The 20,648-nt window shown below is 42.2% G+C and overlaps 1 protein-coding gene across 1 annotated transcript; it reads left to right on the top strand.

Moving 5' to 3' along the window:
* The first annotated feature begins 1,691 nt into the window (after nucleotides 1-1,691).
* On the top strand, nucleotides 1,692-19,259 carry CSRP2 (cysteine and glycine rich protein 2). The gene is made up of 6 exons (XM_090273648.1): nucleotides 1,692-1,895; nucleotides 11,361-11,473; nucleotides 14,051-14,219; nucleotides 17,526-17,655; nucleotides 18,308-18,401; nucleotides 18,954-19,259. The coding sequence occupies exons 2-6, from the start codon at nucleotides 11,362-11,364 to the stop codon at nucleotides 19,028-19,030; spliced, it is 582 nt and encodes a 193-aa protein (XP_090129774.1). The 5' UTR covers nucleotides 1,692-1,895; nucleotide 11,361; the 3' UTR covers nucleotides 19,031-19,259.
* The last annotated feature ends 1,389 nt before the right edge of the window (nucleotides 19,260-20,648 follow it).

The following is a 20,648-nucleotide window of genomic DNA, read 5'->3' as shown; positions in this document are numbered from 1 at the left end:
CTCCAGACTTACTGTAAAATATACAAACACAAATACATATATGGACAGATAGCAGAAATACTTTCAGGTTAGAAGCAAGCCCAACTTCAAATGACAGGATGTGGCTATGGAATTTAGGGACAACAAGAGCCTGTCAGAAGGCTACAGGTCAGGTCTTATAGAACCCAAGGGTAGGAGAGAAAGGATAACAGTTCACTGAGAACCAGCTCAGCAGTGAAATTCACAGATACAGTTTTATTCAGTGGAAATACTACATAAACCTATGCAAGAAAAAATAAGTAATGTAAACAGTAAAACTAAAGTAGATTCTAAAGGACAAACTTTTCATATCAGTCCCAAAAGTCAAGTCACTTTTACATGAGCTGATATCATGAAAATACAGATTGCCCATATTTAGAAAAGTTCACAGCAGGCAGGAATTCTTCCAGACTGCTGTCACAGTATCAGGAGACATCAGTCACCACTATGTTTTTGCACAGTGCTTGGTAGACAGAGAATAAGGGCACCATTATAATGAATTTATCCTGGACTGGCCCCAGCATATGAAACAAAACAATATTATTATAAGCCTATTCTGCACTTTGTCATGTATATATATAACATTGGTAGTTCTCAACCAATGCCTTCTGCTCCCTCCTGCCCCCTCCCCCAGTGGGCATTTGGCATGCGGCAGAGAGTTTGATTGCTGCAGTGGGGAAGGAGGGGTGCAACTGGCAGCTAGTGGGTGGAGGCGTCCTACGAGGCATGGGGCAGGCATGGGTAACAAGAATTACCCAGCCCAAAATGTCAATAGTGTGGAGGCTGACAAGCTCTGGCCCAGGGGAGAGAGGCTACTGCATTTGTGGCCTGAGAGGGAGTTTCACTCACTGCCGGGATCATCATTTCTGACACAGAGGTCATCAGTAGGCCTAGCATGTGAACCAGAGACCAGCATTTTTACTGTTTTTTTCGTTTAAAACAACACATCCTCCTGTAGCTCAGTTATTGGGTCACCTCGGTTGCCACTGGTATCCCTGGACTTTTCTGACACCAACAAACCTAAACCCTGGCCCTTTGGAGCACCCTCTTTATGGCTGGGTTTAGGTTACTTCCCCATAGCAGCCTGTGTAGCTGTGCCCTTGTGGTGGGAAAAGCAAAACACTTGGGGAATGGGGAATGAGGCGTTTTCGTAACGTCATTTATTTAGTCTAGAGGAGAAATTCTGCTCTTTAAGAACAGGAAGGTTGCGGATTCCCAGAAGCTGGGCATCGAACCAGAGAATATTTGTCCACTGGGGAAATTAAGCACGTTGTGTTTACTTAAAAGGATAACGCAAGGAAGCGGGTGGTGGAAAGTCCCGATTTGACCGATTTTCTGCCGCTTGGATTTTTCCCTCCTGGAGAATGGGGGCCCGCGGTGGGAAGGGTACGTCGCAGGGCGGCAGGGGCTAGTTGCCCACGGGGTCACCCGGCGGCCCGGCCTCAATGCGCGGTAAGGAAGGCTCCTTTTCCAACTCCCAATGACTTCTAGAAACTCGGTCCCCAGGGGCGGAGGGGCAAGGCCAGCCGGAGGGACTCGGAGAGGTGGGAAGTTGCCGAGTGGGCGGGAAGCAGCGGGAAGCAGCGGGAAGAGGCGGGATTCCTGCCTTTGTTTCTGGGTCCGTAAGCCCCGAACCCCGCGGCGCAGACGCCCATCCTCTGGCTAGACTCCCCCAGGGCTGGCCCGGGAATCCACGGGGCGCACGGGGCGGGCACGGCAGGGTGAAGGCCGGGCTCACTCAGGCCCCGCCCATCAGACCATCTTTTAAAAGTGTCGGCACTCGCCGGGCTGAGCGTGCTGTACTCCTCGCGCGGATCCCTCCGACTCCGCTTGGCCAGCCAGCTTTGCCCGGGTGCGTGGTCCTGCCTCCGGCTCAAGTGAGTAGCGACGGTGGGGGCGACTCCGGAGACCCTGGGGGAGGAGGGTTCCACCAGCCTCCCGGGGTCCTCAGGCAGCCCTGCTGGCGCTCCCGCCCCCCATCTCCTCTGACATCCCGATCGCAGTCCCCATTTTGACCCCCAGCCAGCCAACTCACCCCTGCTCCCTGATCCTCCCCACTTCTCATACCAGCGCCCCCCACAGCCGCCCCGGCTTTGCCCTCGGATCCTGGGCCCACGGGGCAGATAAATAATAGTGCATGACCTTCATATCAGTGTGTCCCTGCTGGTTTTCTGGGAGAGAGGCGAGGTCGAGAGTTTCGCGTGGCTGCTACTCTGCCTTTGAGTAGCCTTGGACCCCCTCCTCCAGTGGCCGGTTCTGTCTCCGAGGAGGGGAGCGCGGGATCAGAGTCTCCGGGTCTCCTCTGCCTGGAGTGCGGTGCGCGCTGAGAGCGAACTTCCCAAGGGCTGGTTTGGACCCCGGGGGTAAGGTGGGGGCTTCTACAGCCTGCGTAGCCCAGAATCCTTCCCTGCTGCGGTAAAGAGCTCCAGCTTTCCATTGTTTGGTGGTCTTTGCCCACTGAGCCTTAAAAGTCAGATCGAAAACTCCCAGCTTTTTCCGGATTTTTTACTATTTAGTCACAATTAGGAAAGTAAAAATGCTTGGTTGCGAAATTCTGCAACAAGTCCTTGAAGGTCACATCCTGGGTTTCAAAGTCCATGTAGGCAGCCCCGGGTGGTGGTGGTGGGGTCTTTTAAGTCCGGAGACACCCACCTCTACCCGCTCCCAAGCTAGGACGTTTGTTGGAGGATATTTGTTTAAATGGTTACCCAAAATGTTTAACCTGTTTTATTTGCAGTGTGCAAAGTATATTTTCGTTTTATAAATGCTTTTTATTTGGTCCAACTTTTTATACTTGGATAGGAAGAATGGTCTCTGAACTTCTCTAATTCACCCGTTTTACAGCTCTACCTATATAAAACGCCAAGAACTCAAATAGAGCAATCACCAAGTTGGCTATAATTTACTTCAGATTTTTCAGGAAAGATGAGCAATATTCTAAAAGAGTGAATTTTACAAAATTTCAAAACTGCTTGCCAAACTCGAATCAATTTTATGAAGCTCTCCATGGTCTCCCCTCCACTATCTTCTTGGTCATTACTTCTCCCAGTTGATTGCCACTGATACGGCTCAAGGTACCTTCTACTCCAGATTCTAGTTTCTTTGCCCTTTCAGGGTGAAGTTAGATAGAGACAGGATCTGCATCCATGAATCCTTGAAACTCACAGTGCTTGTTTGGGGTGCCTTAATTGAACTAATAAAGGAATGAGCAAGTTGCAGTGGTGGTGAACAAAGATTTTGCTGGACTCAAGCAATATGGGCATTTGCAGATTTGATCTAAGGTTTCTAGCATAAGTTTTTAATGGATTCCTCTGAATGTATTCAACAAATATTGGTTGATACTGGTACCTACTAAAGACTGTTGAAAGCAATACTCAGGAGAGCTTTATGTCCTGATTAAATTGCCCAACTGGCAATGCTGACTCCAGCTGGGCCCAAGTTCATATCCCAGCTTTAGCACCCATTGGTTTGATGACCTTGGGAAAGTTATTCTCTGACCTCAGTTACTTTATTTTGTAAAATAGGTGTAATATCATATATTTTGCAGGGTTGTTGTAAGGCATATGCAAAGCCCAGCCCAGCTCAGTCCAGCCCAACCTGGAGAGGTTCCCTATAATTAGACACTCTTTTACACTTTGTTGAATCTGTGGGGAAAAGGCTACTAGTGAAGGTCTCTTCCAGATGTGAGCACTATCTCTAGGCCTTGCCCAGAGGCCAGCTCTCTTCCCTATGCAGACATTCACAGGTTTGTTTCCTCAGAGCACCACATCATTTTCCAGTCTGGACTCCCTTGTGTTCTCTGGGGTGGGGAATCCCTGGATTCCCTTGGGACCTTAGTCACCAGGATGGTGCTGCTTAACTGTTTCTGTGTTATGGACCTTTCCGGCAGCCTGGCGAAGCCTCTGGACCCCTTCTCAAAATGTTAAGTGCATTAAATAAAGTACATGGTACCTCATTCACTGATCCCCAAAATTTCAAGGATTCTGAGGATCCCCAGGTTCAGAACCCTGACTTAGGGGAGTTTTCTCAAACTGGGTTGTGAAGGAGCGGGGCACAAGTTCTGATTGTTAATAATTTTTATTTTTAGTTTAAGTCCTAGAAAAGAATCAATAGAAGTATATTGTGAATCATTTGCAAAGGATATCAGGTCCCTTGCTTTTTCTGCTTACCATCTCATAGCCTACAGTACTACTCATTGTCCTGTACTCATAAGAAGAGGACACATACCATGAAATATTTTAGGGCCAGTGCACTATAAGAAGAAAGGTTTCATCATGGCTTCTCGCCCAAAAGAAAAAAGTAAAGAGAGAATTGAATTCTCATCCAACATGTAAGCAGTACAGGAAATACCAATTTATAAACAACCTGTTCCAGAGCCATATAAATCAGTACTCTATTTGTGTTGCTACCAGTGGTTTAGTTTTAGAGAAACATCAATCCAATAAACTCAAAAGAGTTTATTTGAATTTTATTGGTATTAATTTTTAAGTTGAATTGGTAGTTTTGTTTTGGTTTCACAGTCATGAGCCATTTAATAGCTCTATACCTCAGCTTCCTCACTAATACAATGGGAATAATGACAATGCCTACCTCAGTCGTTATGAGGATTAATTTATTCTAAGTAAACTGTTTAGCATAAGAAAAGCATATACTAAGCTTTATATAAGTGAATAATATATAATAAGTAAATAATGTAGTAATTATTTTTACTTATCATGTGCAGGCAGTATTCTAAGTGTTTTAAGTATATTGTTTAATGTCAGAACTGCCTTGTGATATAAATATTATCTCCATTTTTGAAATAAGAAAACTAGCAGATCAATTAACCAACCTAAGATTATTTAGCAGATAAACAGTAGCCTTGACAAATAGTCTGACTTAATGTGTAAATCATGCAAACATTAAATTGTTTGAATAATTAAATATCATGCAGTTGGCACTGATTATGAATTGCTATGGAAGATGTTGAAGGTCAGAGTGACTGACTTTAGAGCATGGTTGTGTTCTATTACAGTATGTGATTTGGTAGGTAGTATCCAAATGTCTTGTCAAGGATTCTGCTGTACTCTTAAGTTGAAGATGTCAGTGATAACAGGCTATAGAATTAGTACTTAATGGTGAGGAGGAAGATGGGGGTAGAAGAAGGTGTTGCTGTGCGTAGGTAATTTGATACCACAGGACTGATAATTGTCAGGTGACTTGAATGGTCTCAACCCTTAAATCAGAAATGGGAGTTTTGGGGACCACTTAAGGACCTGGAATCAAACAAGCATGGGTTGAGCCTGGATTTGCTTTTTTAGAGGTCAATGACCTCAGCAAGTCACTTAACCACTGAACTTTTTGTAGCCATATTCAGGCCCAGTAGTACTCCTGAAAGAAAAGGAAACCAACATTTATGGAGTGCAGGCTCTTTGCCAGGGACTTCACAAACGTTATGAAGTCCTTAAAGTCACCCTATGAGAGTGTTCTCATTGATTTTCAGGTTATAGCTGAGGAAGTTGAGACTCAGAAGTTAAGGAGTTTGGCCAGGATCACCCAGCAGATAACTGACTCTCACACTTGATCTAGGTTCCACACTCTTTCTCTTGTACCTGGAGTGTCTTAGAGGTGGCATGTGCACTGCAGTTTCCCTGGAAGACATTATTAATCGCAGTATTCTTTAATGTGGAACCTTTTCTGAACTTTAGAATCTTTCTTAACACAGTTTCAGAAATCCCCTCTCAGTGGCTCTACAAGATGAAACGTGTAGCCGTCCCTGTGGGAGCAGACTGAGCAGACTTCGCAGAGCTCTTTACATACCTGTGTCATTGCTGATGTTGTATTGACATTGTTTGTGTACGTATTTCTGCCACACAGTCGAACTCCCTGAGAAACAGGCACACTTCATAATAACCCTTTTATCCTGAACTCCTAACCGAGGATACGACTTATAAAAGGTTGAATTAATACATTTATATGAGAAGTTCATAAACAGTAAAGCATTGTACGGTATGTACTATAATTATTTGAGATACAGAAATGAAGTCAGGAGTTAGCTGGGTGAGGGAGGAAGGTAAGTCAGTTGCCCTGATGGGAGGGATTAGAGGCATAAGGATGAATGGATACATAAGATAGGTAGAGGAACGTGAGTATTGACAACAAAGATTGAACATTGCTAAATATTGATGATAGAGACTACTGATAATTGAGTGCCCACTGTAAGCATTTTTTTCAACTCATTCTCTTAACAACTCTGTAAGAAAGAGACTGTTATCTTCATTTTACGTAAGAGGGAAATGAGACTGTTTTGACTCCAAAGTCCATGCTCATAATTTACCCTTAGGCTGAGATATCTTAAAGGCCAGCTTGAGGATTTGGCTCTGGCAAAAGGAGTCAAATGAGACATGACGGCAATCACTGAGACACAAGGGCTCTATCCTTGGTTCATGGTATTCACTTAGATAAGGGAAGTAGACTAAGCAGGTAATTTGGGAAGCAGAAGAAACAATTTTTAGAGTGGTCATTGAGTAAAGTAAAGCTTTATTTCCAATTATTGACAACTCTTAAATACTGACCTTGTTAAAAATTATTGTAATTGGGGACAATGCTACTAACTTTCATATTCTTTAGCAAGTGACCCCTCTGGATGTGGTTCAAAATGAAATTGATTTATAATAAATTCTCCTTTTGGGGGAATTGGACTGTAACCACGTTCTAGTATAATAACAAAGCTATGCGTATAGTAGTATAATGTCAAAGCTTCCTGGAAGCATTTAGAATGTGGGGGTATTGACAGACTCATTCCAAGTCTTTGGTATCTGAACAAATAACAAACTACAAGTGGTGACTTGTAGACTTGAAATTCATGGATTCAAGTCATTCAGATTCTAAAATAAGAAGGTAAATGCCACAGGTGGTGTGAGGACTCATGTGCTCATTTTGCAGCTCCCGTTGGTTATCTAAAAAATGAGGTAGTTTTACCACAAGGTGACTCAGAGTTAGACAATAGTAATTTTCTTCTGTGGGTAGGTCTTCCGAATTCTGGGTGGTGTCTTAGACTGAGCAGAAGCAGCAAACAGAAACTGCATGTAGTATTTGGATGTCAACAAGCTTTTTAATCTAACACAGTGGATAAGTCCTAGTACTGAAATTCCTTTGGACATTGGAAACCAAAAAACAAGACTGAGAAACTGAATAAGCCTGTTTGACCTACTTGTGCAAAATGTGTGTAAATTGGGATTTTATTTCTCCTCTTACATTCTGTAAATTAATACATAGGATTGGGGAAGAGGCACGCAGCCCAGATTGCTCAGTGCAAATCCAGTTTGCTGTGATTAATGTCAGCTGTTGTGAAGTTGTGCAGCCAATTGCGTGTGTGAAAAATGAAGCCTTGGGTTCTCTTACGTGCATAGCAATGCCAAGGAGTGACAGAAATGGAAGATCGTCACACTTTCCCTGCCAAACGCAGCAAATGTCCACAGGAGTTCACCCGAAAAGTGTAAATTGGGACTTCATTTCTTAGACAGTCACCACAAGTGGAACTATCGTTATATGTTTCAATGTTCCAGGAAAAGAAGGCTTATGAGCGACTAAACAGCTAAGTTTTTTCTTTCCCCTGTCTGTGGCTCTGAGCTTTGTTCACTAGGTGCTGGTCAGTGGGTTTTCCTACTGGAGCACTGAGAGCAGGGCGGACAGTGGGAGATGTCCCCTCCACCTTCAAGCCAGCAGTCACTTTACGTCTACCAAGGCATTTGTTTACCTAGTTTTGTCTTCACAATATCTGAGAGAGAAAAGAGCTTCAGTTCCCTAGTTTACAGATGAGAAACTGAACTCTACTACAGACCCGCCCAGGGCTGTACAACCACTACAGTAGTGACATTAACCCAGGTCCATCTAAGGCAACTTCCCTCACCCACCCTCCCTCTTCCTTTCCCTTTGTTTCCATTGTGAAATATTTCAGACACACAAAATAGAGACTGTCAGGAACACCCAAGTACCCACTATCCAGCTTAACCATAAAACAAATTGAGCTGAAGCTTTCTGAGGATGCTGTATTACACAATTTGCCAGGATCACAGAGAGGGTTATTCAGAAATCTTTAGGAAAGATTTTAAATTGGATGGGACTTTTAAAAAGTTAAGGACTTGAAAAGTTTACTCAAAATCCAAAAATAGGACAGAGAAGAGGGCAGTGCGGCCTTTGTCTTGAGAGGCAGAAGGTCTCAGAGGGGATCATACCAAAGGGTTGAAAAGGGAAGGATTCTTTAAAACAATGGAAATGAAATATTTTGATATATGCCAAGTACTCTGGTAGGTGGGGTGCAGAACATAAGATGTGGTCCCCACCCCTGAGGGGAAGAAGCTTATTACATGGTAAGCTGCATGTTGGAGAACTTTGATGGGTATTTCCTGAAAAGATGAAACATTCACATTTGGCTCCTGTGGATGGACAACAGGAATCAGACTTGACATGCTAGATGAGTATTTAAGTAACCCTAAATTACATAAACTAGTCCAAGCTGCCCTTTAAAAGAGAGAGAATAATGAAGTGATGAGTTAGGTTTTTAAAAATGTCTTTTTGGAGACAACCCCAGGATAGTGTTAGTCTTATAGAAATCTGACTTACTGGTGATTGCTCCACAGAAAATAAGTGTGAAAATGGAAGATAGCAGGTTCATGTTAGTACACTTTCTAATACAGTGATAAATGACTAGACAAGAGCAAAGTATTTAAAAAGCCAGCTGGGCTATTCTTGGCATCCAGTTTTAAGTAATTGTAATGTCATTACCTGCAAGCCTGAATTTGGTTTTTGGTTTACTCAGGAGTCACAAGGGTACTTCTAACAGATGTCTGTTGCATACAGGAGTCTTCCAGAACACAGGTAACTTTGGAACCATGGGGCAAAGTCAATACCATTTAAGTGCACTCCAAACTCAAGCCAGTGCAGGCTGCTGGAGCCAAGCTTTGTGTCAGGCCGTACAGTCGGGCTCAAGTTCCACTGTGTATTTAAACAATGGAGCACCTGTCTCCAGGGAAGGGAATGAGAGGTTTATGCAAATACTGAAGGAAAGCTTGCAAATACGTTCTGTTGTTGCCAGATATTGATCCTGTATGGATGCCTTCACAATAGCCTGGTAACACTTGTGGACCCTTGGAATTACTTTGTTCCTGCCTGAATAAGGGAAGCAGGCTTTCTGCAAGCTGAGACTGATAGTTTGGTGATAACTCGTCCTATCAGTCATGTCTTTCTGTGTGTGTATGTGTGTATTATTGTTGTTTGTTTCGAGGAACAGGAGCTCCATCTCCAAATGACTTAAAAAGAGAATTTATTGGTTCACTTGAAGGGTCCAGGATAAGATGAGGCATGGCTATAAAGTGTCTACATCTGGTCTCTCCATCTCTGTGTTCCTCTGTGCTGGCTTCTTTAGCTTTTCTTATAGTGGCTAGACAGCTGCTAGCAACTCCAGCCCTGCATTCACACAGCTGTAACCCAAAGTCCTGGATTTAACTTTCATTGGACTGGTGTGGGTCATGGACCGGCTCCTAAACCTGTCACCGTGGCAGGAGGGAGAACGCAGTGACCTGGCAGCCATGACTGATGCCCAGCCCCAGAGTTCAGGGTAGTCACTACTGTTTCAGCCAACGCTTCTCAAACTATCTGTGGTAAAGGACTGAAAGGACCTTGCTTTTTGTTTATTTCAAAATACCTATTGATTCTGTGCCTCGATGCTGTTCAACAAGATGAATTCATACATCATGCTCTTGATTGTTGTGGTATACAATTGTATAAAAGTTTAGAAATGCTTACCTGAATTTTGTCTTGAATTGGTACTTCTCTAACCCACATGTACCAAGAAAGAGATGTTTGCTTCCCTGAAGAGAATCTGGGAAGTACTATCAGAAGAGGGACAAGAGAATGCCTGCTGTGTGCCAGGAAGATGCCCAACACCATGCTTTGCTCTAAGTCTTCCTTTTGGGAAGGCCTCGTGGCTGTGTTCAGAGAGCTGTTGGATTCTGGGTCATCTTAATGTTGTAGGAATGGGAATTTACCACCTCTTGTTTATTTTAAGGACTGAAGACTCCTCAGTCCTTTTGCTTAGCCCTCCTTTTCCTTCTTTTTCTAGCCAAGTTTGAGTTAGTAAGGAGGTTTCAGCTTTCTTAACCAGCTGGTGCCTAGGGAAGCAAGCTGCTCATCTGAGGACTTAAGAGGCAGGGGCTGCAAATACCATCCACAGAAGGGAAGTCTGAAACTGATGGTAGGGTAAAAAGGAACTCTGACTGTGCTTTGGGGGTCCAACTCAGGGCAGGGCAGACATAACACCCTGTCCTGGCAGAACAAGTTTCTGTACTGGTGAGGGCATTTGAGTCTGTTGGCCATCTTGATCTAAGCATTTAAACTGGGTCCAAGTAGACATGTTCATTGAGAAAGAAATTTGAACATGTTGGCCCCACATCATAGCAAAAGAGTCAAGGATTTAAAAGCTTCCAGCTTTAACACCATTTCAGGCCACATTGCTCAAAGGCTGTTCTGACACCCTCAACAAACAGTTCACTTTGCTGGGAAGGGAACTTGGTAGCATGTTCTGTATGGTTTGACAGCCCCATGCAAGAGGGAAAATTAACTGTTGGCTGGACTAGAGGACCTTGGTATTAGTGAAGCACAGAAACTTAAATTGTAGCCATCTGGGTGGGTGTTTGTTGTGGTTACAGCAGGGCTCTGTGCAGGGTGGTTGTGCTAGTCACAGACGCAACTACTTACGCTATATAATCTCACATAACTTCAGCAGACGAAAACAAAATGTGTTTTTGCAGGGCAATACAACACTCTCTTCCTCCTTAGAAAGTGTGTTATAACTTGTATATGTTAAATGTTCAGAATTTGATGGTGTTACAGTGAATTAAACATGTAATAAAAAACTCCACCCAAGTGTATTTTCTTCAGCTGAGTTTTTATAACTGTTTGTTAAGACTGGGTGTGCCTGGGGGGTGGTGTTTGCCTTTCCGCTCCCCACCTTGAACTTCTGTGGATTCTAGTGGCATAGTTTGTTTTGTGCCTGGCGCCCCGTACTATTCTATTGAATGCAGGTCCTTTGTCCTGTAGGACAAAAAAAGAAAACAGAACAAAACAAAAAACTTGTGCATGACAAGCCAGAGCTTTCTAATGAAAAACCTGTAATTTGGGAGAGGAGATGAGGTTATTTGGGAGGAACGCTGGCCGTTTAAAGACATGGTTAGAATGGTTCATAAAGAAACAACATCTTTGGGTTTAAACAGTTCCCCACCCCAGGGGCGGGGGGGAGGGGGTGGCTTGTAAGATATCTCTCAGGGTTTGGGGACATTCTAATGAATGTTTTATTCCTTCAGAATGCCCATCTGGGGAGGTGGCAACAAGTGTGGGGCCTGCGGGCGGACTGTGTACCATGCGGAAGAGGTGCAGTGCGATGGGAGAAGCTTCCACCGCTGCTGCTTTCTGTGCAGTAAGTATCTTCCAGGGCTTGGCCTGGGGCACATTATGTGTAAGAAACTTCAGTTTACTTATTTTAGGAAAAAAACAACAACTGGTTTTGTGAACAAAGATTATTTTAGAAGCATGAGTGTTTTTTGTTTGGCCTCTTTGTTCTCCTGGACCTTATAAGTGTTCAGCCCAGCACCGAGAACAGCCAGGTGACCCTACACACTTGGTCTTCCTGGGTCCTCATAGCTCTTAGCCTCCATGTGGCCCCAACTGTACCTTATTTGTTATCATGTCTATCTCTGCTGCTTCATTCCCTGAGAGTTCAGGGCCATCTGTAGTCTGGCACCTAACAGCTCCTGGCACACCGTCTGGGGCTTGTCTCTGTTGCCAACGGAACACATGGCTCCTGGTCCAGCCCAGCTTCCTCCTTTGGCTGAGCTCCTTGGCTTTGAAACTGACTTGCTTGTTCCTCACTGCACTGTTAGTAGAAACTCAAATGTCGAGCAGCAGCTCAGTTTCTCTAGAAGCTTAAATTCTGTTCTCTCTGGTAGTGAATATTCAGTTATTTCTGGTTATTGACATCTACATTTTAGGAAAAGGAACTTAGGATATGAAAATCCTATAGAGGCAAGTTGGAAATTACTGTTGTTTCTAGATGGGAAATTATCAGAGTGACTGACTTAGGCAGGAAATAGGATGTAAAACAACACAGGCCTCCATACTCGAAAGAGTAAATACTTGATAATGGAGAAACAGGGCAAGAGATAAGCCCCTCTGCTGCGTGTTCCCTCTTAGTCTTCAGTTTTAAAACAGGAGAGCAGTCTCATCAGAAAGCTCTTCATTAATCATCTTCTGACTTAAATGACAAAATTCTTTTATGAAGGATTTGTTATGTGAGGCACCCACCTATATGTGCAGTTACTTGCTTTACCTGTGAATATTACTATTAGAAACTGCCTATGTTAAAAATAAACTTAGCTACACTAAGAAATAATCTTTGGAGAAAACGTCTCAAGTTTTAGTTGTCTTTTTCCTCTATGCACCAGCATTCTGGGTATCTGGACCTTTTTATAGTGTAACTGCTTCACAGAGAACTAGAAACACAACACAAAGCCATAGTAACAGAGAAGCTACGTAGCTACTGTTTCTCAGATTTGGTTTAACTATTCCTTCTCTTAGAAGTTATTTCTATTTTTGAGGAATTTATTTTTCAGCAGGTTTGTAGTCAAAAGAGTACATGAACACAGAGGAAATGCAAATATTTTAGAAATTGTTTAGTTTCATCTAGCTAGGTTAAGCCACTGTAGTTACACCATAATAAAGTCAGTGTTTATGAAATGTCAGGCTTTTGTACTGGTCTTTTTTACTACTCCTTCCTAATGTTTGTCTCTGCTGACTAAAGCCTTTCAAGAAAATAACTCAGACTAGCTGGAATAGGGGTGAGGACTAGGAGAAGGAGAGGTGGTTATGTAATCAAATTTGCATTTGTGTAAATTTGCTTTAGTAACATGTTTTTCAAAACAGTTTTTATATTAATTTACATTTAATGTCTGTTAAGGGTGTTTGTTCTTGGGTCGTGTGTGGTGGTTAATGATGCCTTTAAGCAAATGAGTCTTGACGTCAAGGTTCCAGAGTAGGTCATGTCACTTTGTTCTACCAGAGAAGACTCTGGTCTAAGATAATAGAGACTTCATAATTTACCTCCATTTTCAGGCATCCAGTTAGTCACCTTTTCTGGCCCTTCTCTTTCCTTCTTTCCTCTCTTCATTTTTCTTTCTTTTCTACTACACTAATGTTGGCATTCCAGCTGCCCGACTGTGCTACCAAAGAGCTCCCTCACAGCTTCTTTTTTGCTCAAGCTTAATTGAACTTTTAGAAAGTGAAATAATGTCTGGATTAAACATGAAGGCATTTGGCAGTTTTATGAATTGGGGTACGTAGACATGTCTTGTGGCAAGAAATCCATCCGGAAGGAATGTGTTCTCCTTTGGGATGGAAGGGAAAACAAATGTAGACTTGAAACCCCTGGATGTTCTTCAGACCCACTTCTCATGGCTGGGGAAGCTGGCGGCAAGCTGAACGAGTAATACTTTTACTCTTCGAAACTGGTGACGAAAACTACTATTATGGATGAAAAACGTTTTTTATCCCAGAGGGTGCTTTTGGGGGTTGCGCTACAGAGGCAGCTCTCCACAGGCACTTGGCACCCTTTTGTTGTTTGTTAAGTTGTAATTTAACAACATTTGTATGAAGAGGCTGAGAAGATTTGAGCGTTGCAGGTTTGGGAGCTCAGTGTTAGTTCTGTTCCTTTTGTTCATGTAATTATAGCTGGCTCAAACTTCTCTCCCTCCTACTAGGAACGTGAATCATAGTGAAAAGTTCCAGGCTTCAGAATGTTAAATTTCTGAAACAATGGTCATATCCATGGAGGAAGGCAGACAGTCCTCAGATGTAGCTGACCAGTCCAGATGCCATCTCATGGTTTTTGGGAAACCACAGAATAAACTAGGAATGGGAGCAAGCCCGTGCCTTTGCCATTTATAGACCATGGAAAAAGTGTCTTTGGCACATCTTTAAATTCTAACCTTTTCCCCCTCAGTGGTTTGCAGGAAAAATTTAGATAGCACAACAGTGGCAATTCATGATGAAGAGATCTACTGCAAATCCTGCTACGGAAAGAAGTATGGGCCGAAAGGCTATGGTTACGGCCAGGGCGCCGGCACACTCAACATGGACCGGGGCGAGAGGCTGGGCATCAAGCCAGAGAGGTGAGTTAGGACCATGCTCGTTACCTACAGAAAGGAGTTGTAACAATTAATATTGTTTGGCGAACAGGAATCTGGGAGTTTTTAGACTTTTATCTTAAAATAAATCAAGTGATTCAGATTTTCTAGTGCAAACTAGAGACTATTCTTTAATCTCAAAATATTGACAGTTTTGGAACTAACAAAGTTTTTGGTGATATCCCAGTGATTTCTAGTCCGGGTTTAAGAGCATTCCAGGGTGCATCAGGCAGTCAGGATGTCCCCAAAATCAAGTGGTTTCAACTTAGTTCCATTTCACTGCACTTTGGAGACCATATGGCATGAAGGCAAATGATAAAGAAATGTGGTATCTGAATCACGAGATGCATTTCTCATGTGCAACTAAGCAAAATTCCCCAGTCACTCCTTTTGTGTAAGAATATTCATTCATCAGGAAATTACTTTTCTCTAACTTAAAATTACTTAAAAATTGAATATTTTTTTTTGTTTTTGATTCTTTGAGACAATAGTATTTAGCTTTAAAGGTTTCACTACCAAAGTAGCAAGGTACTAAGTCTGCCAAACTTCACTTGGTATTTCATGATCAGGCTACCTGATTTCTTCTGTTTTTGACCCAATTATTCCTTCATTTGAACTTCACATTTTTCCACATCTGTTTTATATTGAAGAGGCCAAAATCTGTTAATACTCCAATAAGGTGGCCTTTTCCTGGACAAGACCATTAACTCTGCCCTTCCTGTGGGGCTGGATACCATGCAGTAGTAACACACATTAGCTCATGTAATCCTTTTAACAGCCCTGCAAGGTAGGGCTTCCCATCTTACTCAAGAACAAAGTGAGACAGTGGGAATGAAGTGATTTGCCTAAAGTCACACAGCTAATTAATTGTAGATAACTGTAGAGACTGGAACTTAACCTAGTGTAACTCCAAATCTTATGATCTTCAACACAGTACATTAGGACATGCCGAAAATAATTACTGAGTGCCCACTGTCTGCTGAACACTTTTGTTCATTATATATAATTCTCACAGTTACTGATACTTTGTCCCTATTTTATAGATAGGACATTAAGGCTCAGGTCACAGTGGTAAGTGGCAGAGTCAAGATTTGAACGAATATCTATTGGCTCCCAAACCAGTGCTGCAGAATATACTACATTGAGGCCCGTTTTTCTCTGTTACTGACTTTTTTCCCTGCTCAGTTGTGCACCAGCTGTGCAAGGGCCAACTCATTCATCGTTGTGTCATCACTTACAGGAGCCGAGCTTACCTTTGTCTATGTTAAAATCCATTGTTCTTGTTCTGTTCTCCTTTTTCAACTGTTAAAATCCAGTCATTTCCCAAGATCTTATTTTCAAACCTTTCAAAGCATACATACTTGTACTCCCTCCCCAAACAAAACTAAATTCACCCATGACTCTGAAAGCCAGGCCGTGGTTGTGGCCATAGCTGTAGAGTCACAGAGATGAGTGGGCTTTCCCCTTGACTCCTGCTTCTCCATCTTCTCCAACAACTAGCCAGCCCTCTGTGCTGACCTGTCTCGACTGCTGCTTCACCTGTTCCCCTTCTTAGCCTGGCCACATGCTTATTATCCTTCAGGACCAAGTATGGTACCTTTTCCAAGAAGCCTTTCTTAATGACTGAGGTCTGGGAGCACCTGTGCTCTGGGATACCCTTGTGGCAGGTGGTAAATGTAACAGTCACAGGGACCAAACAAAACGCCTCCACAAGGATCTCCTGGGGAGGCAGCACGGAGTGCACAGGAACACTGAGGCAGACCAGCAGTTTTCAGTGTAGGCCCACCAGTATACTAATCCCCTAGACTTCTGGGAAATTACTTAACCTCTAAGCTCCCATTTCTTTATCTGTATTTTGAGGTAACAATTATCCTTAACCTGCGAAGTCGTTAGAAGGCAGGTGGGAGATAATCCATATGAAGTTCTTGTTAGTATAATAATTGACTGATTTAGAAAATAACTCATAACTGGAAGTATTGGATATCTTTGTAAACAGCTTTTAAAGATCATTTTTAAAAGTAAGTATATATACAGCAGGTTGTGGTAACATTTAGAAAAATATGCCTCACTAGCGACAACTGGAGAAACCAGTACTGTGAATTGGTACTATGAATTGGTATTTGTTGCTTAGAATAAAATTTCCAGGGGTCATATCAAACATGATTCAAAAAAATGCTGTGCCCTGGCTGGTGTGGCTCAGTTGGTTGGAATGGCGTCCTGTAACCAAAACGTTATGTGTTCAATTCCTGGTCAGGGCACATACCTAGGTTTTGGGTTCGACCCCTGGTCTAGGCATATATGATCCCCCATCCAGGTATGTATGGGAGGTGACCAATCAATGTTTCTCTCTCACCTCGATGTTTCTCTCTCTCTCCCTTCCTTTCTCTCTAAAAGAGATTAAAATACAGTATGTCCTCAGGTGAGGATATAAAATTTTTTTAAATTTTGTACTGTATAATTTTTTTCTAGGAGAAAAAACTGATACTTGTTACCATCTGCTACATGCTAACTATTGTTTTTATATCTTACCTGCTCAAGTAATTATTAAGGTTCTAGAAGGGCCTTTAAATCTTCTCAAAGCTCAGAATGGTGTTTTGCATAGTAGGTGTACCTACCTACATTGAATAGGAAAAAATTAGAAAGCAGGAAAAATACAGTTTACCCAGTGACTTGTAATAGTGACAAAAATACCACTCAAGAGAAAAAAGATAAATAGATCACATAGTAATAGGCAAATTTTTAAAAATATTTTTCCACAAAGAAAGTGGTATATTCAGTTTCCCTGTGTAAGTTGTATTGGGAAATTAATTTGTAAAACATGCTTCATTTTCTTAATTATAGACTACTTAAGTCAACTGACCTATATGCAAAAACAGCTCAAGTTAACATTGATTTTTCAATCTCACATAAAGTAAAAAGCTAGATGTGATTCCAGTGGTACTAATATGACTCTGGGTTAAGAATATGTGTTATGATGGGATTTTATAAGCATCACATAATGTTTTAATGGAGAAGCTAGCACTGGGGATTAAATGAAATTTGCTGAGATTAGGCTTAACAAAACATATTTAATTTTGGGTCTTATTGTAACAATTATGAGCCCATAAATAGTTGAAGTACTAACTCTAGCCAGCACCTGAGATTGATGTCTTCTTTCCCCTCTGTTGACCTGCCAAGGCCTCCAGCCACGACACGGTACAGCAGGAATTCCCAGACTCCCTCCATGCCTGCCTTATGGACTTACAAGGGCCCTTTAGAAAACCTTACATATTTTTTTCTCCTTTCCACTAGTGTTCAGCCGCACAGGCCTACAACAAATCCCAACACTTCTAAATTTGCTCAGAAATACGGAGGTGCTGAGAAGTGTTCCAGATGTGGGGATTCCGTGTATGCTGCTGAGAAGATCATTGGAGCAGGAAAGGTAAAGTGGTGTTTGGCAGTAATGACAGTGAATGACAGCTCCCCACTCTTTTTCTCCCCTGAACCCTCCACATCCCACTCAGGCACTGTTTTATAAGTAAATGCCTTGTATTAAACTTTTTCTTAATTGCATTTCCATCTGAATCATTAATTTTTTGAACTGCTGCCCTTATTTGACAAATCACATCTATGTTTAAATGAAGCTCATTTTCATGGAGCTCCTGAAGGTTGTTAACTAAAAAGGTCAGGCTGTTAACAAATCTGGATCTGCAGGTTATTCAGTGTAGTGGGAAAAAAAGCGGTGAACTGAAGTCCAGACACCTGATGCTCTTCTGGTGTGTGGATGTAGAAGTTACTAATCACTTACCTCTTTGAACTGCAGGGCTCTCAGCCATAAAGAAGGCATTGTTTAAAGGTGCCCATCAGGCCTGTGACTAGTCCCAGACCGCTCTTAGGGAATGGCCCTTCCACGGGCCATGCCTGCTGTGAATGAAGTTTGAACTCAGACCAACAATGTAGATAGTGGGGAGGTCAGTTCCAGCCTTCTGGTCGAACCACAGCAGTCAGGAGCTCACTGTGGGTTGATCTTCCTGAGTGTCTAACTTATCCTGCAGGAAACTGGCCTCTCAAACTTATCCACTTGTCTCTTTCAGCCCTGGCACAAAAACTGTTTCCGATGTGCCAAGTGTGGAAAGAGTCTCGAATCAACAACTCTGACTGAGAAAGAAGGTGAAATCTATTGTAAAGGTAAAATTAATTTCAGTTATTGCTAGCCATATGAATATCCCACACTGGCTTTGTTAAGGAAATGTTATCAGCATTAAAAAAAAAAAAAAAGAACCAAAAAGTAGTCTGAAAATGGGGTAAGGAGGGATAGTGCCACTGGTTGTTTGCATAAAAGATGTAAAAAGTAAAAGTGAATAAAAAATAAAAATAATTTAAAAAATAAAGTTCTAGAGATACTTAGAGAGGACAGAAGACCACAGAACAATTTGAGATTGACATAATAAAGTTCCTGATCATTTAAAACTTCCCTCCCAATAAAAACAAATGCCCCAGGACCAAGTCTTCTTTCAACTTCATGTTATATATAGCTTGTCTGGCCTGATTTTCATGCTTATAACAGCTGAACACTGTGGAACCCGAATGCTTGGACTTGGCCTTTATATTTACATCTTAAGTTGAACTCTTTTTGGTATAGTCAGCAGTTTTTGTGTTTGTTTTTTAACTTACCGTGAGTCTTAAGCGATGCTAGCAAAGCTCAATGGGCTTGCAGTAACTCTTCCATTTCTTTTGTAGGATGTTATGCAAAGAACTTTGGGCCCAAGGGATTTGGCTATGGCCAAGGAGCAGGAGCCCTTGTTCATGCTCAGTGAAGGCATAAACCCAGAACCAAGATCACACTGAGAATCTCTACATAATCTAGGCAAGGATAATTGAACACTAAACTACTGTGAAATTCCACCAGCACTCACTCACTGTATGCTGCCCCATACTTGGGTAAGCTGGCTGACTAGTAGGAAGAGAGCACTGTATCCTTTTGCTTTATTCATCAGCTTTTTCAAGAACCATTTCTTTTACATTTTAAATAAAACTTCAGCTTGATTTGGGTGTTTGGTGTCTTTCAATGAACCTTTAGGAAGAGCTACTGTGATTTCAGTCCATGGAAAACGCTTTTGGTCCCTACCTGCATTTTATTTGTTGAAGAGATTACCCCATTATCCAGTTGACTCCTAGGTTAATTAATGTATGCATTATAGCTCTTGGTAAGTGTGCAAGAGTGAGGGTTACTAAGCAACAAGCCTCGCCATTCAGACCCCTCAGAGCTAGCCTTTCAGCAGCGCAGTATCTCCTCTACCTTGGTGGTTACTCCTCTCTTTTGGAACAGTTTCCTTAAGTAAGGCTCCTAGGCAACCTGCATTAGAATCACATGGGAGTATTAAAAGGCAGATTCCTAGGCTCTGCTTCAGCCCCACCAAAGCAGAATCAGTAGGACATGGCTATAGGCCTTCCAACAAGCTTCTCAGAAAGGCACATTGATCTAGGGTGGGCATACTGTTAAGACACTTTATAATTAAAGACTTTTCTATACATAAAGATCATTACAAACAGCTGCCTACTGACAACTATCAAATCTGAGGCTTAGGATGATCTTTTAAGACTACTAAATCCTGGAAACTGGAGTGCTTTTCTAACATATTCCAATTCTGCATAAGTAGCAAAGCACATTGTATTGTACTGGCTCATTCAGCTGGCTCAGGTGGAAAAGGAGCGTTAGACTACGTAAGGAATGTTTTCGTTATTTTGTTTACCAGAGCCTCACTCAATCCAAACTTTCCTTTTCCAGGGGTAGGGTCTGAAATTGGTGTGTTTCAGTGAAATTGAACCAGCCTGATTGTGAATACATCTTAATCTTTTCCAAAGCCTATCTTAACATATTATGTTGCTTATTTTGAAGAATTAAGGAGTTGTGTTATGTGGGAGGAAGTCAATTGAGGGTGTCCCAGGTGAAAGAATTCATGCTTTTTTATATCATAGCCTTGAGCAGTGCCCAAGTCCCCCTTTGGGAAAAAGGCCAGCCTTCTCTTTAAGCAGGCTACATTAGTTTACTGGCAATAAAGGAGATAGCTTGAAATGAAGATTACGGAGTTAATTCCTATATGTGGAAGTTTTAAAACATGTCCACAAATTCTTTGACATTCCCATCAAAACATGGAGTCTAATTCCATTCCCTTTGAATAAAGGCTAACCTTGGTGATATTTTTAACAGAATCTGATGGACAAGGCTAGGTAAAAAGAAAAAAGAGAAAAAGAAAAAATAGCTTCTGTTGCGTTCTCTTAAGATGCTCACTCTTAGAACTCAGCCACCATGTTTTAAGGAAGCCTGATTCTGTAAGGAAGCCAGATGTAGGTATTACAGCCAGAGACCCTCAGCTAAAATCTCACCCATCAGACTGTTATCACCCAGCACACATGGGGGGTGAGCCTACAGAT

The sequence above is a fragment of the Furipterus horrens genome, unplaced genomic scaffold (genome assembly GCF_987537825.1).
Source record: "Furipterus horrens unplaced genomic scaffold, mFurHor1.1.pri manual_scaffold_4, whole genome shotgun sequence".
NCBI classification, from domain to species: domain Eukaryota; kingdom Metazoa; phylum Chordata; class Mammalia; order Chiroptera; family Furipteridae; genus Furipterus; species Furipterus horrens.
This window is presented reverse-complemented; position numbering and strand designations above follow the sequence as displayed.

Coding starts and splice junctions, on each gene's coding strand:
- CSRP2 (XM_090273648.1), top strand. CDS start 11,362: ATGCCCATCTGGGGAGGTGGCAACAAGTGTGGGGCCTGCGGGCGGACT. Junction 11,474..14,050: donor CCGCTGCTGCTTTCTGTGCA/GTAAGTATCTTC, acceptor TTTCCCCCTCAG/TGGTTTGCAGGAAAAATTTA. Junction 14,220..17,525: donor CTGGGCATCAAGCCAGAGAG/GTGAGTTAGGAC, acceptor CCTTTCCACTAG/TGTTCAGCCGCACAGGCCTA.